Genomic DNA, 24,349 nt, shown 5'->3' with positions numbered 1-24,349 from the left:
TTACATTAGAAAACAGGTTACATAAGGGTCAAAATGCAGCGACTGTTTAAATATGCGCAAATCCATTGACTTCATTTGACCCTAAATTTGCAATGCAATTTGATTTATAGTAGTGCTTTAATAGAGAGAAAAATTGTTAAAGGGGATACATTTATTGCACCTGTACCACAAGGATGTAAAAGCAGATCTAGTTAACCAGGACATAAGAGAATAAAAATTCTCATTACTAATTTCAATAGCCAGGGACAGGTAGAAATGGTACAATAAAATTAAGACAACATAATTAGGCCTTGTCTACACTGGTGGCAGCGTACAGGGTACACATAGCTACACCAAGCAGTGAAAAATGCAAGCTGCGTCCACACTTTTTGCGATGTGTAGCTACACAAAGCAGTGAAAGGCTCTGGCAGGGGGGAGAGAGTGGGGAAAGGCTCCAGCTACATGATGTTTCCAGTGCATTTTCCTGCTGCCTCCCCATTGCCAGAGCCTTCCCACACTGCCAGGAATCTTTCACTGCAGCAGGGAAAGGCCCCAGCAGCGGGGAGCTGGCAGAGCCTCTCTCTGCTCCCTTGCCCCTTCTCCACTAGCCTTTCACCACTGCCAGAGCCTTTCCTTGTGGCGGGGAAAAGCTCCAGCAGCAAGGAAACAGCAGAACACTGCACTGCTCAAGACAGCAGTGTAGACAGGGAGGCACTGCTTGGGCACGTAGACAGTCATGTAGGGCATATGCCATAAGGTTCTGGCATGTCTTTACTCATGTAAAGCTCACCATCTACACCTCTATTATTTATACCCATGCAAAGGGGGCGTGCATTGTATGTACTCTGCACACTACTGTAAGCATAGACACAGCCTTACATATTTAACCAAGTGTGGTCAAATATTAAGAAATATTTCTCAAATATTATTTAAAAGCAAAACTAAAATATTTTGATGCAAAATAATAATCTTGCAGAATACAAATATGCAGAAACATAAAAGATGTAATATAACTGAATTTATGAATATTTCAAGGGCAAGATTAATTTTAATCCTTTAAAAAGTGGAAGTTAAATCCTAGTGAGGAAAATAGAAAGGAGCATAAAATCTGGCTAAATGAAGTGTAAAAATATAATTAGGCAGGCCAAAAAAGAATTTGAAGAACAGCTAGCCAAATACTCAAAAAGTAATAGCAATTTTTTTTTAAGTACATCAGAAGCAGGAAGCCTGCTAAACAACCAGTGGGGCCACTGAATGATCGAAGTGCTAAAGGAACACTCAAGGACGATAAGGCCCTTGCGGAGAAACTAAATGAATTCTTTGCATCGGTCTTCATGGCTGAGGATGTGAGGGAGATTCCCCAACCTGAGCCATTCTTTTTAAGTTACAAATCTGAGGAACTGTCCCAGATTGAGGTGCCATTAGAGGAGGTTTTGGAACAAACTGATAAATTAAACAGCAATAAGTCACCAAGACCAGATGATATTCACCCAAGAGTACTGAAGGAACTCAAAAGTGAAATTGCAGGGCTACTACCTGTCGTCCGCAACCTATCATTTAAATCAGCTTCTGTACCAAATGACTGGAGGATAGCTAACGTGACACCAATTTTTAAAAAGGGCTCCAGAGGTGACCCCGGCAATTACAGGCCGGTAAGCCTGACTTCAGTACCGGACAAACTGGTTGAAACTATAGTAAAGAACAAAATTGTCAGACACATAGATGAATATAATTTGTTGGGGACGAGTCAACATGGTTTTTGTAAAGGGAAATCATGCCTCACCAATCTACTAGAATTCTTTGAGGGGGTCAACAAGCATGTGGACAAGGGGGATTCAGTGGACATAATGTATTTAGATTTTTAGAAAGCCTTTGACAGGGTCCCTCACCAAAGGCTCTTAAGCAAAGTAAGTGGTCATGGGATAAGAGGGAAGGTCCTCTCATGCACTGGTAATTGGTTAAAATATAGGAAACAAGGGATAGGAATAAATGGTCAGTTTTCAGAATGGAGAGAGGTAAGTAGTGGTGTCCCCCAGGGGTCTGTACTGGGCCCAGTCCTATTCAACATATTCATAAATGATCTGGAAAAGAGTAAACAGTGAGGTGGCAAAATTTGCAGATGATACAAAACTACTCAAGATAGTTAAGTCCCATGCAGACTGTGAAAGGCTACAAAAGGATCTCTCAAAACCGGGTGACTGGGCAACAAAATGGCAGATGAAATTCAATGTTGATAAATGCAATATAATGCACATTGGAAAACATAATCCCAATTATATATAAAATATGATGGATAGTTCTCTAAAAACATTCACTCAAATGTTCAGCAGCAGTCAAAAAAGTTAACAGAATGTTGGGAATCATTAAGAAAGGGATAGATAATAAGATAGAAAATATCATATTGCCGCTATATAAATCCATGGTACGCCCACATCTTGAATACTGCGTGCAGATGTGGCCGCTCCATCTCAAAAAAGATATACTGGACTTGGAAAAGGTTTAGAAAAGGGTCACAGAAATGATTAGGGGTATGGAACGGCTGTCGTATGAGGAGAGATTAATAAGACTGGGACTTTTCAGCTTGGAAAAGAGACGACTAAGGGGGGATATGATAGAGGTCTATAAAATCATGACTGGTGTGGAGAAAGTAAATAAGAAAGTGTTGTTTACTCCTTCTCATTACACAAGAACTAGGGGTCACCCAATGAAATTAATAGGCAGCAGGTTTAAAACAAACAAAAAGAAGTATTTTTTCACATAACACACAGTCAATCTCTGGAACTCCTTGCCAGAGGATGTTGTGAAGGACAAGACTATAACAGGGTTCAAAAAAAGAACTAAATAAATTCACGGAGGATACGTCCCTCAATGACTATTAGCCAAGATGGGCAGGGATGGTTTCCCTAGCCTCTGTTCGCCAGAAGCTGGGAATGGGCGACAGGGGATGAATCACTTGATGATGACCTGTTCTGTTCATTCCCTCCAGGGCACCTGGTATTGGTCTCTGTTGGAAGACAGGATACTAGGCTAGATGGACCTTTGGTTTGACCCAGTATGGCCGTTCTTATGTTCTTAAGTGGGCAGATATGCATACTATCTTGTGTATATCATGAGGATTTTACTTTCTCTTGAATACTGCTCTAAAAATTTTTTTTTTATAAATAAACTCCACACTCCTTGCGACCAATATTTTACTCACTTTCCTTCAGGTATGAAGAAAAACTGTGGGTGAGGTCATTGGCTGGCAGGAAACAGGAATCTGAAACAATAAGAGACAAAATGTTTTTGTTGATAGATGTGCAACAGAATAATTTAGTAGATTCATAAGTTTACAGTACAACACTAGGTATATCTATTAAATCTTTCTTGGATTAAATCTACCAGTAATGCTTATTCTTTGAAAACTATGTGGATTGCCCTTTGGAAAGGCAGAGTTTTGTGGTCCCCACTACGCAAACGCAATGAGCTTGTGAACTGGTTAACTGAATCATGGTAAAATCTATCAACACAATTTTAATGACCTCCTCAATTATCTGAATGTTTTTCTCCCCTCACCCACCATAAATATAGCATTACACAACTGACCACATACATAATGGAGGGTTTTCACATGCCTTTGTGGCATCTATCAGAAGCCACAGCCAGAACCATTATGATTTTTTGGACCATTGGTCCAATCTAACATGGCAAATCCTACATTCAGGAGTCACTAAAACAATCAGGATTGTATAGAATAAAAGTAAGATGTGGGTCATCTTCTTATCAATGGGGTTACTTTTCTCTCTGGACTTTCACATTGCACAACTCTGTAAATTATGCTCCATCACAGTTATATAAATATTGACATGCATTTTAATTCCCCATCCTCACTAGAAGGCTCTCTGCACGACACTGTCTCTATCCCAGATATAAAGCTGCCAAATTTTACCCAGCCGCTAATCTCCATTCAGTTAGACCAATAGCTGTCAATGGCCATTAGTCTCCTCCTTTTTGTGAGGACGCACAAACTCAGAGTTTTAACACAGACTTCCAGATGCACCCAACCACACCATCATTATGCTGCATGAAACCTGGCACTCCAGGAAGCATGTCTTTAGGAGGAGTATGTTTAGTAATGTGTCTGTAATCATGTAAATTAAATATTTTTTTATTCTGACAATGATAAAACTATTGGATTAAAAAAATCTCTCTGACCATGTGTTGTAAAATACCTTATGTGTTAGTTAAAGGCAATTTGGTGTCAATCTGAAAACCTTAATGAGAGGACACAAAAGGTATATGCTTCCACATGATTTGTGCCAAGTATCAAGAATGGGCAGTTTGTTTCTGATACTGTAACTGTGGTGTCCCCTAGAATTTATTTTAAAGTAGGATGGCACAAAATTCTAGCCTGAGGTATTTCAGAACGACTTGCGCTGAATCCCAGACCAGAGCTGCACTTGCCAGTTTAACAGCTTTCCTTCTGTTTGTCTCTCCTAGTTTTAAATAATTAGTATTAAGTGATCATGAGAAAGCATTTTGATTGTGGATGCACGTGTAATTATCAGCATGTTACTTGTCCAAACATTAAACAGAACATATTAACACCTCAATCTATCCGCTAACAGGTTTTGGACCAAATTAACCCCAGCAGCTACCTGTTGTCAACTGATCCCCAGGCACCTGACAGGGGAATCACTCAGATTCAAACAAAGCCGAGGCTATGTTATTGCTGCCAACCTCACTCCACCATTTCTGACAGCGTGAATGTGAAGGCAGACTTAATTTATAGCTGGAGCACAGCAGAAGCCCTGCCAGCTAAATTTGCTGAAGGAAGCTGCTTTCCATCATTGCGCTCTGCATGTGGTGGATTTTCTATTGCTGCAATCTTAGGTTTTTACCACTGGAATTCAGAATCACTTCCTAATTGTTTACTTAGGGGCTGGTGTCTAAAAGGAGGTGAGGGTGCTCAATACCTTGCAGGATCAGTCCCTGATTTATGCATTTGGTTTTCTATTTACAAGATGCACCTCCCCTGCACTGTAGGATAAAGCACTAAGGTTTCAACTGCAGTTTTATTTCCAAAGGTGAAGCTATCAATTCTGAATGAGTCCAAAGGGCAGCGTAGAAAAGACTTTACAGGGAGTAATTTCACAGCTCTAAGTGTCTATTTTTGGTGCTGTCCTATCTTCAGTCCTTCAGGGTAGTTGTGTCATCTATCTTTGCCATTATTTGTACTAATGAGGGCCCAGCCAGTCTGAATACAGTAACTCATATTAATGACTTAATAATGCTGAATAATTCAGAGAAAGATGTAGAAGGACGGAGTTCTTAATTCTCCAATTTCAAAGGGAAACTAAATACATGTCGTAGGTCAATGACTATTTTCACCAAACCATCAGAACTGGGATGTTAACAGTACCTTAAAACCTCCAGAAAGGATTAAAACCGCATAACCACAGCTTGCAGCAGCCCGAAACCAAGTTGGCTTAAACCCGAACATCTAAGTTTAATATTTTGCTAACACAACTAAACAACTTCAAGTAGATGCCCTCTGTTCTGCCCAGTGAGTTGATATGAATGACTTGACAGCTACAGAAGCCACCAACCCCTTCGGCTTTGTAAGCTTCCAAATCTCCCTTCAAGAAAAGAAAGAAAAAAACAACCCAAGACCCAATCCATATGGAAATGGGTTGCTTCACTAGCCTAAAGGCCTTTCTTAATAGGAAAGTGACAAAGTATTGTTATTTGCACAAAACCCTATGGGTTTAGAAGTACAGAATGTAAGTGCTTCATAGCAATACAGAGGATGAAAGAGACTTCTCTGGTTTTTAGGATGCAACGCAGCAGGATGGCAAAACTCTCCCTTGATTCAAGAAGAAAGCTAAGCTGACCCTAGAGAAAGAAAGGAGGATCACGTCTCTGCATGAAGCTGGGAAGAGAGTGCAGTTACCTAGAAAGACAAGCTTTGAACAGTCAAAAACAGAGAGTGCAGCTTGGCTGAAAGGATCATAGTGGGGCACAGGGCACAAAGAGTTCAGTGTGTATCAGTGGGATAAAACGAGAGCCAACAGACTTGTTACTGGGGCCCTTTTGACTCTGAGTATACAATATCAATACACAGGCGCTCACAGTATCTTCTTATATAACCTAACAACAAGAATTAATGCTACAGCTTGGGCTCAAAATAAGGAATCATGAAATTTTTTAAGCTAAAGCTTTTAGGGGTTAAGGTAAGCTACGCCAGGGGGTGGAGGGAGGAGGAGAAGGCCTCTCTGTCTAAACCAAAAAGAAAATTGTAATGATTTTTATTACAAGCCCCCTCCCCTCCACTTTGACAGCACTGGAAAAGTGGATTTTTATTAAACCTCCTTCCCCCCTTCACATTGACAGCACTGGAAAACTAATTCCACTTTATTCGTAGAACAAAACGCACAGCAGTGCAGTTTCCTCTTCACCTCAAACCTTTAGTGGGGTGAGATGGGAGTTCAGTCTCCATGCCCTACCCATTTTATCACTGGGCTCACCAGTCTCTCTCCAGTCAGACTGCCAACAAGCAACCAGTTTAGGTACAAAATCTGTCCACTAGGTCTGAAGGACTAAAGCTGCCAGCTCATTTCATACAGCTCACCAAAAAGCCAACAGGTGATAAGAGCAGTATAGTCAGCATTCCATAGCTAATTCAGAATGGTGTCTGACTATTCTTCCTTCTTTAGAATTTATTGCAGCTCAGGTGAAGCCTTATCTTAAATGTCTGAGTACAGCGCCACTAACCACAGGAATAAGACCAATCTTCCTGGCTCTCAGTAACTTGAAAACCATTACTTAGAAATCCCTGCACTTCTATCAAAAAAAGAAACTTCCTGAAATTAATGTTCTGCAATGACTGGATATGTTGAAACAATGCTTCCTTTCGTTTCCTTAACTGCACCATTTAGAAAACAAACCCACTTACTTACCCACCAAAAGAACTCACAACTCATTTTAAACACCATAGCAATACCCTACAAGAAAAAATTCTCATAAAACCCCATAGAACTCAGAGATCTGGATTAAGAAGCCCTTTAGTTCCTAAAACAGATGAATCCCCATCCCCCATGCAGAAGGAAATGCACAATGCTCTTTGATACAGCACATTTTACCTGGCAGTTTTAACTCTTCTAGTTCAATCACTGAACGTTTAGTACCGAAGTGTTGATTAAGCAGCTTTTGTAGGTCTTCAGGGACACCTGGTTTTGGAGATGATTTTGCAAGAATATCAGAAATTTTCTTCTATAAACAAAAGTAAGAAAAAAAAAAGGAGATGTAAGGCATTTTCAATATGGTGTTTGCTATTTGACAATCTAACGATAATCTGTAAGAGTATGTTTCTTCATAATCTTATACAGGTGAAACAGAGTCCTAAAGTCCTTATAATTGGGCAAAACTCCCATTGCCTTCATTGGGAGTGAAAATTTCAGAGCTGGGTCCGCAGCCTGTGAAGTAAAAACAAAAACATCTTTACTGTGTACCTCTGTTATGCACTTTACTGCAATACTGGGATTTTCTCAAAGATTGTGTTGGGGGAGGAGTTGGGTGATAGGTTTTTTAATGTATTACTTTATCACTATTGCCAAGTCTCACAAATGTGTCACAAATCTTACAATAATAGGTGTTTTTCTTAAAGCAACAGCTAGAGGAGTCAAGAGATTACTGAAGAATCTCAGCTCTCATTTAAATGTAAAAGGTAAACTTGCAGCCCAATTGATTGCATAGAATAGTTTGGAAACACAACTAGAGAATAGCCTAACAGCTCAAAAACCAACAGGCAAAGAAACCCCCCCAAAATATTTATATGAAATGTTATTGCTTTTAAACTGATCGTGATTCTGGGGGGCCTAGTTCATGATTTTTGAATGACTGCGGTTGACAATACTTCTCTAGAAATATCAAGAATTAGGGTTCCCAATTTTGATTGGATGTATTCCTGGAGATTTCATCACATGACATAATCATGAATGGAAGATTAATCTTTGATTCCTGGAGACTCTGGGCCAATCCTGGAGGGTTGGCAACCCTCTCAAGAATACCAGGCCCTCATTTCCATCTGTTTGTTGGAGGATCTTGGCAAGATCTTTCTAGGACCTGGATGGTGATATCTCAAGAGGCTGAAACCTGAGGTACAGTTTTCAATCTCCAACTAGGGGACAGGAGCAGGGATACTGGGTTGTACAGCATAAGGACATGTCAGCAGTTGAAATTTCAAGTGCATTATTATATATAAACACTTTGAGACTATTTGCATACATCATAAAGGAGAATGAAACTTTTTAAAAATTCTGAGCAGCCTACCTTTAACCAGCAGTCATGAAGATGATATTTTATAAATAAAGCCTACATTTAGGGCTTGATTTTAATCCCACTGAAATGAGTCAGAGTTTTGCCATGCTTTGAAATCATAATTTCACTTTCTAAATTAATTAATTAAATGAATGACAAGGGAAGAGAACCTGGGTCCCTCTTTATTTAAATGATCTTACTGCTTTTAAAAACAAGAGATTTTCAAGCAGAGAAGGCAGCTTGGCATGACAGAGGGTATTATAATATGGACAACCCTAACAGCCAAACTGTGAACTCCTTATTCCTGTTAGTAACGTTACTCGCTTGAGCGATCCCAGCTAACTGCTCACCAATGGGACTAAAGAGATCAGAACCTGGCCCTAAGAAAGGTCTTGAAAATTTTTTGTCCAGTCCCAAAACATTTAGGCCCTGAACCAGAACCTTTTGAAAGCACTGGGAGCATTTGCAGCCGACTTTGGCACAAGCCCTTGCAGTGTCTATGTGATTTCACTCAGTGAACAGCAGTAATTCAAGTTCCATCCTGATTCGGTAAAATTTTCCTGCTGTGTAATGACTGCAAGCTGGGCCACTTTTTGGAGATGTTTTATAGAGAGTAATTATCTAACAGATAATAACCCAAGAACAACAAGACTCATTCTGCTTAGTACCACGGGATAATTGGCGTTTCACTGGCTCATTACGTCATTCACTGACTCACTCAATTCCTTCTGGAAAATTATGGTTCTCTTGAGGAAGATGCTGATGTTAACGAGAAATTCCATAACAGTCAGTTCAAGGACACCTGATCATACTCTTTTTCTTCAAGGAGTGCTCTGGGAAAATGTTCTTCACACAGGAAGTTTTATTATTTTTCCTCCAATCCATTCCAGATGCTTAAGGAGCAAAGGGTTTTATTTGACTTTATTTAATTTATTTATTTATTTATAAGAGAGAGAGAGTCATTAGTTTCAGACCTATATGTTAGTACAGTATGATAAATTCTTCATGATGATTATTTGACAGGTTATGTGTACAGACTTAATGGCATATTACCACTGAAAAAAAAAGATCTAACTAAGCCTCTACTGTTTGCATGAAAACTGGAGGTTTATTTTAGGTCCAGTCACCCATTTTCATCATGGGACACATTTGTTTTGGCTGCAGAGAAAGTGATGTGGTTATTAACGCCAGAGCTACATTTAAGGCAAAATCCTCCCATCTGCTGGGATGTGTGCAAGGTCTAACATGAAATTAAAACCCTGTGTACCTGCTCTGTGAGACAGCTCAGCATTTTAGTCTGTTCAGAAAGACAACACACTTTGTGCTATATAATCTCCACCAGGACTGTGGAGGGTCCCCCTGGGGACAGACATGGGTCATGGTCAGAAGGTCAATACATAGCATGGACCCCAGTAGCTATACTGTGGGGAGAAAGGGGACCAAAGCACTACTGCTCGTGAAATGCAGTAAATGCTGCAGCCTGGCTGCAAGGATGGAATGGGGTGATTCTGTCTCCCCCAATGCTCTTTCAATCCCTGCATTAATTTCTTCTAGTCAGCTTTGGACACAAGGTTGTAGCTGGGTACGTAGGTGTGAAGCAGGTATTTGACTGGAGTTGAGAAAGGTTTCTCTTCTAAGACAGAGTTGATTTTCTCTCTTTCATAAAACTGGCTGCAATGTTATGGTCCCAGTACACTACACCAAGGGAAACAAGCTTCTAAAACCATTTAAAGGACATCACTGGCATTGTGCTATCCTGAAGCTGACATGTCTTATAAAAGCAACTGCACCCTGCCAGCCCCTGAAGACCATTTGTGTTGAACTTTTAGTTGGGCGGGGGGGGGGAGAGGGGGTTTCCAATACCTTCTTTCTCCTTTTCACCTTCGCAGTGCTTTCTTCTTTTTCCTCAGGACGAGTTAGAAAACATTCCGCAGGCTGCAAAGCACATATTGTAAAAAAAGATTCATCATGAGAGAGATTATTACCCCAAAAACCACAGAACATGATGATGTGGGGGCAGATGTTGGGTACAAAGATTCAGATACTGACAGAGAAAAAAAAATATGTATAGGTTTGGGGTAAAACTCTGCCCTGTTACAGTGGTGTAAATCTGGGGTAACTTCTGGAACTACTTCATATTCACTCTGGTGTAACAGAGAACAGAGAAAAAGCACAGAAACCTGAAACGTACGAGACATAGGCACACCGTTATCATCCGGTTTACGGCATGTTTAATACAACAACAAAAATCATAAGGAAAAAGCAAACAGAGCTTTCAAAAATTAAATACATGTAATCTCTATTATTGTGTGAGACAATCATTCTAACTTTGCCAAACAGGCCTTTGTAATAATTGGGTACAACCTGAACAACCAGCTGGTGAACTATACTATACAGATAGGAGAGAATAACTTGAAATAATGATTTTTCTGTATTTCTGTATTTCTGATTTCCTTTCTTTTATGTTTATAATGTAACATTTTTCAAGAAATGTTTTCAAATTTTGCTTTGTGCTGTTCCTTATTTAATACCAGGAAGACTGGCTTTTTAGTCCATGAACTGTCTCTTTGGTTCATTTCTCCACACTTGTATGTGTTTAGGATGATCAGTATATGAGCACTCAGTTTGTAAAGGTGGCAAACGAGAGAGATCATGTCCAGAGGTCACAAGAAAATTAAATATAGTGGCAGCTCATGTACCATCAATGGTATATGCATAACAGTTTGAGAACTGCAGGTGTAGCTGACAGCTGGGTTTTATTAATGGGGCTTAGTCCAAACAGCTCCTAAATCCTGCCACTATGAGTGTGACTCTCATGTGGGCAGCATGTGTTAAGATACTAAATTAAAGCCAAATCATCTTCCTAACTCTAGCCAAGATTATAAATGGAGCCAGGAAAGGGAAATCTCTCTCTCATCCATTCCCCACCTCTCATCTCAGTCCAGCAGGTCACAAAGTTTCGGATCCATTATCCGTGCTGTTATCACTGTTGTAAGAGACACAAGGTAGGTGAGGTAATATCTGTTGGTGGAAGCTCTGTGTATCTCAAAAGCTTGTAACTTCTACCAACAGAAGTTGGTCCAATAACAGATATTACCTCACCTACTTTGTCTGTCTCATATCCTGGGACCAAAAGGGCTACAACAATACTGCAAACAATTATTGCTATAAGTTACTTCCATTGTGGTAGCATCTCCAGGATCAGGAGACCATTGTGCTAGATGCTGTACAAATATAATGCCCAGGCAACTCACCTCCCTGTTCCTGTGAGTTTAAGTCTTTCTCTTCTTGTGCAGACTCCCATATACACCCCACCCACAAGGCTGATTCTACCTTGCTGGCCCAAAGCAGTTTGATGAGTTTCTTGTTTTTCAATCCCCCCTCAAGATGTATGTGTCATAGCTCAGGGCAAGTGCACCTGTATTTTCCCCTTGTGGTGAAGCAAATGCATGCAGTCTAGGCTCCTGGATTTTCAGCTGGATTCTCTACCTTTCTTAGGAGGAGACTCCAGTCTCTTTCCCCTCTGATTGGGGGTTTTGCAGGCTGCACAGTTCTTTGCCCACACTGTGAATTCTCCAGCAAGTCAGACTGACTAAGCAGGCCTGCTTTGACTTCTCCTTAGAGGAAATAAGCAGTGTAATTGCCCACAGGTAGAAGGTACCACACGGCTCTTCATGAGCAAGCACATTTATTCTTAAGCTAGTCTTATTGAAAACATTAGAGAAAAAACATATTAAAACAATAAAAAAACCTACACACATGCTAATAAGCTTACCAGAGATCATCCTAACTCCAGAAGGGTTCTGGTAGGAGTCAGTCCTTCAAAACACACATAGGAGTTTTTCTGTGGTAACAGGTTCATAATACCTTTTGCTCAGAACAAGAACATCCAGGAATCTGTGAGTCACCCCATTATACACTTTGGGCCTTTGATTTTGGGACCCTGGGAACAGTTAATCAGCAGACAAGGAGTTTCTCCTTGGGACGTAGCTTCGAAAGGTTGGATCTGGAGGTGGGAATTTGCATTCCCCTCCTTCCCAGTATTTCCTATGAAACCTACTCAACTAAAATTTTTTTCTTGTTTGGCCCATTGTTAAGAGTCCTTTGAAGCTCTCATAACAACTTCCCAGGGTTGACATTAAGTCATGTCTCCCTTTTAGAGATCATAGAATACCAGAGTTGGGAGGGACCTCAGGAGGTCATCTAGTCCAACCCCCTGCTCAAAGCAGGACCAATCCCCAATTTTTGCCCCAGATCCCAAATGGCCCCCTCAAGGATTGAACTCACAATCCTGGGTTTAGCAGGCCAATGCTCAAACCACTAAGCTATCCCTCCCCCCCAAAGCAGATACACATACAATCCCACAATAATACATAAACATTTGCATTTTTAATACAATGAACTCCCATTTTAAACTTAATTCAGTAAGGTTTGTCCAGGATATTGCAGGAAATGGCCATATCTGTCACAGTATAGACTATAGCTTCTCTCTCCATTGCTAGTCTTCCACTGAAATGTGCACAGAACCATTATTTTTAACGATTTTCCACTGAAACTAGCCTAGACTCATTTACAATTTTGTTCCACTTAGCTGCAGAAGACTCCTTTGGCAGTGGAGCCGTGTAGGCCTGGTGAGCTGATGAGCCCATGAACACAAGTACAATTTATTCAGACACAACAACTCCACACCACATATAACTGAGATGTTTGCATAAATCTAATTACAGTGAATGGCTGTGAGCTTATGTGTGTCCTTTGTTGATGGTTTGGAATCTTCAGTAGTTTAAGTATCTTATCAAGACCAAGCTTCAGACCCTTCTGCAAGTATTGTTTCTCCTACACTTGCTCATTCAGCAGCTTTTTGCAAATTGCCATTAAAAATTATTTGCATTTTTTCCTTCTGAATTGTACTGTGCAGACAACCCCCTGATTTTGACTTGGCTCCATGTACTCTGCATATTTTTGTGCTATTTTTATATGGAAGTTTTAAAAATGCAGAAAAACAGGAAATTTGTGCTGAGACCTTTGATTTATGAAATGAAATGCCATGAATTTCATGTTTGTTAATCACAGACAGAACATAAAATGTTTCCTGTGTTATGTTTCTAATGCAACATCTCTGCACGTCGCCAAGTTACTGAAAAACCAAAATGTAAAGTGAAAACATTCTTGTGTCTGAGAGAGAAAGAGTGAAAGTTTACATTCCAATTAAGCCATCCACTGAATTTGGGAGTTACTGACAAAATAAACATTTCAACCCCCTGCTTTAAAATGGAGACAAATTATTCTTTTCATTGTGGGTCTGCAGACAGTCTATGAATTAATTGAACTATCAAAATAGTCTGTGGACTGAAAATATATATGTTAATAATTCCATTAATTTCTCTCCTGACTGGTTTCCATACAGCAAGGCCACAACAAAATAGCTTCTGGACTGTAGATTAGACAGGAGTGAAGTGGATTACATCTGCAATTTAATATGCACCAGAAATGCAAAATTCAAGTGAAATACAAACATTAAAATTATAGGCACTTCTATAAACATATTGGATTAGAAAACTTTCTTGCAACAAAAAAGCTGTATGATATTGTAATGAATTTGTGGCCTCATGATGCCACATACCATTGCCACATGGAGCGTCATAGCTGCTGTGGGGCTAAAGCTCAGAACCCTCCTGCTCCAAAATCCAGGCTTCTACTCCTTAAACTAAATGAAGATCTCTGTTACCAGCAAAAGTCCTAGACCAGGGTTCTCAACCTTTTTCTTTTCTTTTTTTTTTTTGGGGGGGGGGGGGGGGAGGGGGGCGGGCACTCAGGCATGGGTGTAATTTGACTTCTATTTTGGATGGGCACGGGCCAGCGGGGCTTGAGTCAGCTTCACATGGCAGGGTTCATGGAGGGAGCACCACCTCCACCCCATCTCACCTCAGCAGGCCACCTACCAGTCTGGGTTGGGTAGCGGGAGGGGCAACCAAAAATTATAGCCCAAAGGTGGGGGGTTCAGCTCAAAAAGTTTGAAAACAGCTTAGGGTGCAGGAGGAGGGGTAGCTAAGGGCTGTGTGTGGGCCGGGAGGTAGCTCAGGGTGCATAGAGGGGGGTACCTCGGTGCAGGGGGGGGTAGCAAGGGGGTGTCTGTGGGCAGGTGGGTAGCTCAGGGTGCGGGGGGGTAGCTCAGGATCCAGGGAGAGGGGTAGCTAGGGGCTGTGTGTGGGCAGGCAGTATAGCTCGGGGTACAGAGAGGGGCTGTGTGGGGGCACGGGGTAGCTCAGGGTGCAGGGACAGTAGTAGCTAGGGGTTATGTGAGGGTGCAGAGAGGGGGATAGTAGGGGCTGTGTGGGGGCAGAGGGTAGCTCAGGGTGCAGAGAGGGGGGTATAGCGCAGGGAGCAGAGAGAGGGATAGCTAGGGGCTGTGTGCAGGCAGGGAGGTAGCTCAGGTTGCAGGGACAGGGGTAGGTAGGGGCTGTGTGGGGGTAGGGGGTAGCTCAGGGTGCAGAGAGGGGGTAGCTAGGGACTGTGTGTGGGCAGGGGTGTAGCTCAGCCATGGTCTACACTAGGAGTTGAGGTTGAACTTAGCAGCATTAAATAGATTTAACCCTGCACCCGTCCACATGACGAAGACCTTTTTTTCGACTTAAAGGGCTCTTAAAATCGATTTCCTTACTCCACGCCCGACAAGAGGATTAGTGCTGAAATCGGCCTTGCCGGGTCAAATTTGGGGTACTATGGATGCAATTAGACGGTATTGGCCTCCGGGAGCTATCTCAGAGTGCTCCAGTGTGACCGTTCTGGACAGCACTCTCAACTCAGATGCACTGGCCAGGTAGACAGGAAAAGGCCCGCGAACTTTTGAATTTCATTTCCTGTTTGGCCAGCGTGGCAAGCTGCAGGTGACCATGCAGAGCTCATCAGCAGAGGTGACCATGATGGAGTCTCAGAATTGCAAAAGAGCTCCAGCATTGACCAAACGGGAGGTACGGGATCTGATCGCTGTATGAGAGGGGAGAGGAATCCGTGCTATCAGAACTCCGTTCCAGTTTTCGAAATGCCAAAACATTTGTCAAAATCTCCCAGGGCATACAGAGGCCATAACAGGGACGCGAAGCAGTGCCGCATGAAACTTAAGGAGCTGAGGCAAGCCTACCAGAAAACCAGAGAGGCAAACGGCCGCCCTGGGTCAGAGCCCAAAACATGCTGCTTCTATGATGAGCTGCATGCCATTTTAGGGGGTTCAGCCACCACTACCCCAAACGTGTTGTTTGACTCCTTCAATGAAGATGGAGGCAACACGGAAGCAGGTTTTGGGGACGAGGAAGATGATGATGACGAGGTTGTAGATAGCTCACAGCAAGCAAGCAGAGAAACCAGTTTTCCCGACAGCCAGGAACTGTTTCTCACCTTGGACCTGGAGCCAGTACCCCCCGAACCCACCCAAGGCTGCCTTCCGGACCCACCAGGTGGAGAAGGGACCTCTGGTGAGTGTACCTTTTTAAATAGTATACATGGTTGAAAAGCAAATGTGTTTAATGATTAATTTCCCCTGGCATTCGCGGCCACTACAGCTACTGGAAAAGTCTGTTAACGTGTCTGGGGATGGAGCAGAAATCCTCCAGGGACGTCTCCATAAAGCTCTCCTGGATGTACTCCCAAAGCCTTTGCAAAAGGTTTCTGGGGAGGGCAGCCTTATTCTGTCCACCATGGTAGGACACTTTACCACGCCAGGCCAGTAGCACATAGGAATCATTGCAGAACAAAGCATTGTAGTGTATGTTTGCTGGCGTTCAAACAACATCCGTTCTTTATCTCTCTGTGTTATCCTCAGGAGAGTGAGATCATTCATGGTCACCTGGTTGAAATAGGGTGCTTTTCTGAAGGGGACATTCAGAGGTGCCCGTTCCTGCTGGGCTGTTTGCCTGTGGCTGAACAGAAATGTTCCCGCTGTTAGCCACAGTGAGGGGGGAGGGGCTAGCCACGTGGTGGCGGGGGGAGGCAAAATGCGACCTTGGAACGAAAACACATGCGCTATGTACGTAATGTTAACAGCAAGGTTTACCGTGAAAGAGAGTGTACCCATTGTTCTATAAAATGTGTCTTTTTAAATACCACTGTCCCTTTTTTTTTCTCTACCAGCTGCATGTGTTTCAAGGATCACAGGATCTTCTCCTTCCCAGAGGCTAGCGAAGATTAGAAGGTGAAAAAAACACATTCGCGATGAAATGTTCTCTGAGCTCATGCTGTCCTCCCACACTGACAGAGCACAGACGAATGCGTGGAGGCAGACAACGTCAGAGTGCAGGAAAGGACAAAATGACCGGGAGGAGAGGTGGCGGGCTGAAGAGAGGATGGAAGCTGAAAGGTGGCGACAGCGTGATGAGAGGAGGCAGGATTTAATGCTGAGGCTGCTGGAGGATCAAACCAATATGCTCCAGAGTATGGTTGAGCTGCAGGAAAGGCAGCTGGAGCACAGACCACCACTACAGCGCCTGTGTAACCAACCGCCCTCCTCCCCAAGTTCCACAGCCTCCACACCCAGACGCCCAAGAACGCGGTGGGGGGGTCTCCAGCCACTCCACCTCAGAGGATTGCCCAAACAACAGAAGGCTGGCATTCAATAAGTTTTAAAGTTTTAAACTTTTAAAGTGCTGTGTGGCCTTGTCCTTCCCTCCTCCACCACCTCTCCCAGGCTACCTTGGTAGTTATCCCCCTATTTGTGTGATGAATGAATAAAGAATGCATGAATGTGAAGCAACAATGACTTATTGCCTCTGCAAGCGGTGATCGAAGGGAGGAGAGGAGGGTGGTTAGCTTACAGGGAAGTAGAGTGAACCAAGGGGGGTGGAGAGATCATCAAGGAGAAAAAAACAGAACTTTCACACCATAGCCTGGCCAGTCATGAAACTGGTTTTCAAAGCTTCTCTGATGCGCACCGCGCCCTCCTGTGCTCTTCTAATTGCCCTGATGTCTGGCTGCGCATAACCAGTGGCTGGGTGATTTGCCTCAACCTCCCACCCCGCCATAAACGTCTCCCCCTTACTCTCACAGATATTGTGGAGTGCACAACAAGCAGTAATAACAGTGGGAATATTGGTTTCGCTGAGGTCTAACCGAGTCAGTAAACTGCGCCAGCGCGCCTTTAAACGTCCAAATGCACATTCTCCCACCATTCTGCACTTGCTCAGCCTGCAGTTGAACAGCTCCTGACTACTGTCCAGGCTGCCTGTGTACGGCTTCATGAGCCCTGGCGTTAAGGGGTAGGCTGGGTCTTTAAGGGTAACTATAGGCATTTCAACATCCCCAATGGTTACTTTCTGGTCTGGGAATAAAGTCCCTTCCTGCAGCTTTTGAAACAGACCAGAGTTCCTGAAGATGCGAGCGTCATGTATCTTTCCCGGCCATCCCACGTTGATGTTGGTGAAACGTCCCTTGTGATCCACCAGTGCTTGCAGCACTATTGAAAAGTACCCCTTGCGGTTTACGTACCCACCGGCTTGGTGCTCCGGTGCCAAGATAGGGATATGGGTTCCGTCTATGGCCCCACCACAGTTAGGGAATCCCATTGCAGCAAAGCCATCCACTATGACCTGCACATTTCCCAGGGTCACTACCCTTGATATCAGCAGATCTTTGATTGCATTGGCTACTTGCATCACAGCAGCCCCCACAGTACATTTGCCCACTCCAAATTGATTTCCGACTGACCGGTAGCTGTCTGGTGTTGCAAGCTTCCACAGGCCTATTGCCACTCGCTTCTCAACTGTGAGGGCTGCTCTCATCTTGGTATTATTGTGCCTCAGGGCAGGGGAAAGCAGGTCACAAAGTTCCATGAAAGTGCCCTTACGCATGCAAAACTTTCACAGCCACTGGGAATCGTCCCAGACCTGCAACACTATGCAGTCCCACCAGTCTGTGCTTGTTTCCCGGGGCCCAGAATCGTCATTCCACCACATGATGCCCACATTGCCAGGGCCTGTGCTTTGAGAGAAGTCTGTGTCCATGTCCTCATCACTCTCGTCACTGCGCTGACGTTGCCTACTTGCCCGGTTTCACTTTGCCAGGTTCTGGTGCTGGATACACTGCTGGATAATGTGTGTGGTGTTTAATGTGCTCCTAATTGCCAAAGTGATCTGAGCGGGCTCCATGCTTGCCGTGGTATGGCGTCTGCACAGAAAAAAGGCGTGGAATGATTGTCTGCCGTTGCCCTGATGGAGGGAGGGGCGACTGGTGACATAGCTTACAGGGAATTAAAATCAACAAAGGGGGTGGCTTTACATCAAGGAGAAACAAAAACAACTGTCACACAGAATGGCCCCCTCAAGGATTGAACTCAAAACCCTGGGTTTAGCAGGCCAATGCTCAACCCAATGCTCAACCCACTGAGCTATCCCTCCCCCCGGTATTTCAGGCAGGACTGAATCTCCATTAAACTTTTCAAGGTGCCCCTCACAGACCTCATTGAAATGATTGCCGGACGTTGATTTCACGGAGGGAGTGAGGGGGGAGCAAATGAATACAAAACAAAGCTGGTCTATTTTTTGTTTTGATCCACTCCATCTATCTTTTACATCTTTGGCTGGCAGCAGACGGTGCAGTAGGACTGCTAGCCATCCTCATCTCCTGCCTGCTCAGCAGAAGATGGTGCAACAAGACTACTAGCCATCCTCATCTCCTGCCTGCTTGCCATAAGACAGTACAATAGGATTGCTGGCAGGACTAAAGAGAATGACCTGGTTGAGTCACTCCTATTTTAGTCTTTGTGCCCATGTCTGCCCAGGTGCTCCTGACCGACCTTACCAAGGCGGCCAGGAGCACCTCGGACGATGGTTATCAGGCCTCTTGCACCGTCTGCTGCCACAAGGCAATGGGTTGCTGCTGTGTAGCAATGCAGTACCGGGTCTGCCAGCACCCAGGAGACATATGGTGACAGTGAGCTGAGCGGGCTCCATGCTTGCAGTGGTATGGCGTCTGCACAGGTAACTCAGGAAAAAAGGTGCGAAACAATTGTCTGCCCTTGCTTTCACAGAGGGAGAGAGGGCCTGATGACATGTACCCAGAACCACCCGCGACAATGTTTTTGCCCCATTAGACATTGGGATCTCAACCCAGAATTCCAATGGGCGGCGGAGACTGCGAGAACTGTGGGATAGCTACCCACAGTGCAATGCTCCTGAAGTCGATGCTAGCCTCAGTACTGTGGAAGCACTTTGCTGAGTTAATGCACTTAGAGCATTTTGTGTGGCGACACACACAATCGACTATATAAAAACGAGTTCTAAAAAAACTACTTCTATAAATTCGACCCAATTTCGTAGTGTAGACATACCCTCAGGGTGCAGGGAGAGGGGTAACCAGGGGCTAAGTGCAGGCGGGGGGTGGAGGGAGGGAGAAGTGTAGCTCAGGGTGCAGGGAGTATGGTACTAGGAGCTGAGTGCGAAGAAAGCTCCCCTGCGGTTCCTGTTCCTCTGCCAGCCATGGAACTGGGTGCCAAGTCACCGTCTGCGTGAGCAAAGAGGTCTGCGAGCTGAGGAGCAGCTTCAACCCCCTGCACCAGCAGCAGCAGGAGACGAGGGAACGCCGCAGCTGCCTGCTCCCTGGCACCAGCCAAAGCAGTAGCTGTCCTGCACTGCCCGTGCCCAGCTCCAGCTTCCCACCTCCGACCTGGCCAGGGGGCGGAGAGAGGAGGTGGAAGGTGTGTATGTAGCTGCCCCTGGACTGCCCTGCTCTTGAGGTGTAGTCTGGGGGGAGGCAACAACCCCATACCTCCCAACTCTGCCCATGGGCGCAGGGCTTCTGCCCCTTGGGGAGCACCAGGGCTCGGGGCTCCGGGATTCAGCCCTGCTGCTCCTGGCTTCAGCCCCGTGGGGGGCGCCGGGGATCAGGGCTTCAACTCTGCGGGTCCTGGCTTCAGCCCTGCGGGATGGGGCTTGGGTTTTAGACAAGGGGCCTGATGGCCCTCCTGAAAGAGTTCACAGACCCCCTGAAGAACCGCTGTCCTAGGCCACAGTTAAGCAGTCTAATTTCATCCAATAGGAGACAGTGCTACATGTACAGCAGCTTATTCTTTGCAATGACTTTTATTTCATTTTAAATGTTAAACTGTAGTTAGTGGTGGCAAAAGTTGCTGTACTAACAGCCTTGAACTCCTCTGTTTATCTGCAGCACAGATACAGGATGGGCAATGGTAGCGTAAGCCTCCCACACATTCCTCAGCCAAACAGCCCCCATCATGACCAGGAGGTGGACAGACGTTCTCTGTCCATGGCACATTCAGTCCTTGGTGCCTCTGCAGAAACCACCAAATAAGGTGGCAATAAATGCTAATGGTGTTTCTGACACTTGTCCATCACAAGCTGGAATGATACTACAAGCTTACTTCACCTGTCCCACTGGATACCCATCATACAGTTAGAACTTCTAGCTACTACTGACCTGGGTCAAATTGAAAACTGATGACCTAAAGCAGAAAGATTCTTATTTCATTCCTAATCCATTATATCCATCCAGTTCACTCCCGTGTATGATACTTTGAAGGCAACAATACTAGGAGACCTTTTAAACTCCACAGTGTGTTATGGATGAGTCTTCTTTCTGCCTAGTTGCCAGTTTAGTCAGTGAGTTTGCTGGATCTTTTATTATTAAGCACATCCTGCAAGGTGCTGAGCATCCTCAATTCCTGCTGGTTTCAGTCGTAGTTGAAGGTGCTCAACATTTTACAAAACTGGGCTCTAAAAATGTCCATCACCTGGGACCCAGTCAGTCCTCCCTCAAGTCTAAGGACCATTTCAATGAGGGCAGGTTCTGGTTGTCTCTCTGGGTGCTGTACAATATTTAAATCATAAACTATAAGACTCTTCAGGCAATGTCAACATTAAAAGACTGGCACATCACTTAGCCCTACACCACAGCACAGTCACCTGACTCAAGCCTGGGGAAAGAGATGGGCTCTGCGCCCTACTATACCCGTATAAAATGAGACTAAAGTTATTGAAATTTCTTAAGATTGGAACCTAATAGTTTCCAAATAATGCTGGCAACACAGCAGTACTAAGCAAGAGATCAGGACAGTAAGTGGAGAAATGCACCGTTTATTTAGGGTGAAAAGCCTGATTTCATTATGTATTATTATCTCTATAGTCATAAATCTTACCAACCTGTTTTCTTTTCTTTGATGCAGCAGGTTTGGACTTGGAGTCCAAGTCAGGCTTCGCTGGTTTACTTGCGTTAGTTGATTTTTCCATTTCTTCATCATCAGAAGGATCTGAGAAAAAATGCAGTTTTGTTTTTTTTTAAACATACCTCTCAACTTTCCATTAGAAAAATGTACAACAACAGTGATAATAGCTTCTATTGGGAGGAAGGTCACTGTAACATCATGCCCAGTTTATTTACATGAAACAACTTCAGCAGCAAGTAGCATAGTTCCAAAATACAAGTGATTGAAGATTACTTCCATAGTCACTCTTAATATTTTCAAGCCTCTCTGCTCTATAAGACAATCTATTTTTCTATCTTTGTGGAATTCAGTGAATAACCTGCCACCTGCAGTATTATTAATAGTAATTTACAACCCCTCCAAGAAATCTCAATCTCAGTTAGCAAAATGCCAAAAACATATTCATTCATTGTTTATTAACTACAGTTCTACAAGTTTAGTTACATAGCTCAGCTTTATTTCAAGACAAGTAAAAGCATGACCCTGATCCATGGCCCAAGATTTCCTATGTTCAGTTGTGGACCAATCCTAATAAAGCACTGCTAGATCAACAAACCAGCGACAACACTACTGCTAGGAAATAATAATTTTTAGACCACAGGATTGCTGGGAAAACATCCCTTTCTTGATAGGTTTGTTGGCATTTCTCTTGGAAGAAGTCAGCTACTCCTCCCCCCACGCAAGACACAAGATTTGCACTTTGAGAAAAAATACCTCAGACTGAAAGTCCAAACTGTTTTATTAGTATTAATTACTTATAAGAGTAAGAATGTGAAACTTGGTGGCACGTTCTATTCTATAAAGATATATATATATTCAATGGTGTGTATAATTTTAGGCCATGGGACTCTTATTAGTGATGATTAGGGAATAGCATCATTCCCACACTTAAAACAGAATGACCAGAAAGCTAAAAAATGCTGATGTTTTGAGAAAAATAATATGGATCAAGGAACATTCTGAAATTTTTTATTTTAAGGGAAGCATTGGGAAGAAAGGCCATTCAAAGAGGTAACATTAGTCTCCCATTTCACGCAGATGTCAAGTTAACCTAGGAAAGCAGTTGAGATGCTTTTATTCAACTGCAAAAAACTTTCTGATGTAGACTAAATTACTATCTATAATTATTCCTCTGCTAATTGTCAGAAACTTCGTCCTATCAATTTTAATTATTAAAAGTGACTAATTCAATTTCTGAATCAAATAATTTAGGGGATCTTATTTTTTCTGTTCCTAATATGTATTGACAATAGTTGAAATCTCCTACGTTCTGGGCTTAGCAGTAGCCTATCTAAAGATTTTGCTATTTATTTGAAAAATATGAACAATATGATACTTTAAGCATCAAACTACAGAAGACGTGCCCATTCACTATTATGTAAAATCTGTGTGACCACCAGCAGTAAGTACTTACAGACTCAAGAGATTAATAAAGAGAGACAAAAGAGAGAGACAATGAACTGTATTTGGTACTTACTAACTCACCGTGATTTATTTATTGAAAAATGAAGCACTGGAATGAAAAAGTCTATATAGTCCTCACTCCTCCAGAGATGCAACAATGCACATTAAAGTTTTGCAATGGAAGTTTGGAGATTTTTATAAATGGATTTCTACACATCAACACAATCATTTGGACTCACATGGGAAAATCCTAACATGACATAATGGTTATCAATGATTTTACATATTTATCCCAGGAGACTATTACATTCTAAGTTCCATGCTTTCTCACATTTTGGAGAATTTGAATTACAGTAAGTATCCTAAAACTGGACTTTGAGAGCTGCTGAGTTTAAAGTTTGTGAGCTTGATAGCTAGTAATGGAAGAAAAAAATCAGTAAACACTCTGTAATAGATTGGATACCATCTGTCATTAAATCATATTGGATACAGATTTGATTATGGAAAACTGTAATCACTCTAGAAGCAGGATGGGGACTGAAAAGGAAATTTGTTTCCTCTCCCACACATGCAACGGCCCCCTCACTGAGAGGGATCTATCAACATGCTAACGAACTCAATTCAGATCAGAATTGTGGGCCAAGAAAGAACAGGGATTCATTTGCCACCTATGAAGGATCACAAGAGATTTTGAAATCCCAGGAGGAAAGTGAACAAAACAAAACCCTAATAGTGCAGATCTAGGGTGGTGGTGAAAAACATCTCTTGCCCGGTGCACTGAGTCAAAGGCCCAAGGGAATGATCTGCTTGTCCCAAAGGGTTGTTAAGATAATCACTTTATTATGAGCAGGAACTATGTACCGAAAATGAAGTAACCAAAGTTTCTACTATTCTGTGTAGTCGCAGCCTGCAACTGCCTTGTTCGGGGTTTCTCTGTTTCTGCCCCAACAGAAAGGGTGTCACAGGAAATTGATGGTAGTATCTAGAGTCTGCAGGAAGTGTGGCATCTCTCCATTCCCTGGAGGACTTAGTCTACAGCACATCTTCCCTTTTTTAAATTTCCTGATTGAACTAAAAAACACTATAAAACAGTGGTCACCAACCAGGCAATCGTGATTGACTCGTCGAGCCTGGAGACTCTCCTAGTTGACCACAATCTCTAGCTGCTAAAAGTCCAATGGTGCAGTGGGACTGCCGCTAAGGCAGGCTTGCTCCCTGCCTGCCCTGGCCCCACGCCACTCCTGGAAGTGGCCAGCACGCCCCCATAGCCCCGGGGGAGGGTAGGGGTCTCCCCCTGAGTGCTGCTCCTGCCTGCAAGCACCACCGCTGCAGCTCCCATTGGCGGGGGAACTTCGGCCAATGGGAGCTGCGGGGGCAGTGCTTGCAGAGAGGGGCAGCGTGCAGAGCCACTTGCCCCCCTCCCCCCCCGGGAGGCCACAGGGGCATGTTGGCCCCTTCCGG

At 43.5% G+C, this 24,349-nt stretch overlaps 1 protein-coding gene across 9 annotated transcripts in view; it reads right to left on the bottom strand.

The window, feature by feature from the left end:
* CMSS1 (cms1 ribosomal small subunit homolog) overlaps positions 1-24,349 on the bottom strand; it is a 371,436-nt gene that overhangs the window by 13,752 nt on the left and 333,335 nt on the right. For 7 of the 9 annotated variants that reach the window (XM_073307651.1, XM_073307642.1, XM_073307688.1 and 4 more), the window contains 4 exons: positions 21,423-21,529; positions 10,141-10,212; positions 7,101-7,230; positions 3,179-3,238 (listed from right to left, as the gene is read on the bottom strand). In XM_073307651.1, the coding sequence (XP_073163752.1) occupies positions 3,179-3,238; positions 7,101-7,230; positions 10,141-10,212; positions 21,423-21,529 (369 nt within the window). The remainder of the gene's footprint in view (positions 1-3,178; positions 3,239-7,100; positions 7,231-10,140; positions 10,213-21,422; positions 21,530-24,349) is intronic. The other 2 variants (XM_073307667.1, XM_073307677.1) reach the window with 1 other exon arrangement.

The sequence above is a fragment of the Lepidochelys kempii genome, chromosome 1 (assembly GCF_965140265.1).
Source record: "Lepidochelys kempii isolate rLepKem1 chromosome 1, rLepKem1.hap2, whole genome shotgun sequence".
Taxonomy (NCBI): Eukaryota; Metazoa; Chordata; order Testudines; family Cheloniidae; genus Lepidochelys; species Lepidochelys kempii.
Note: the sequence above shows the minus strand (reverse complement) of the source record. Positions and strands in the feature narration are given on the sequence as shown.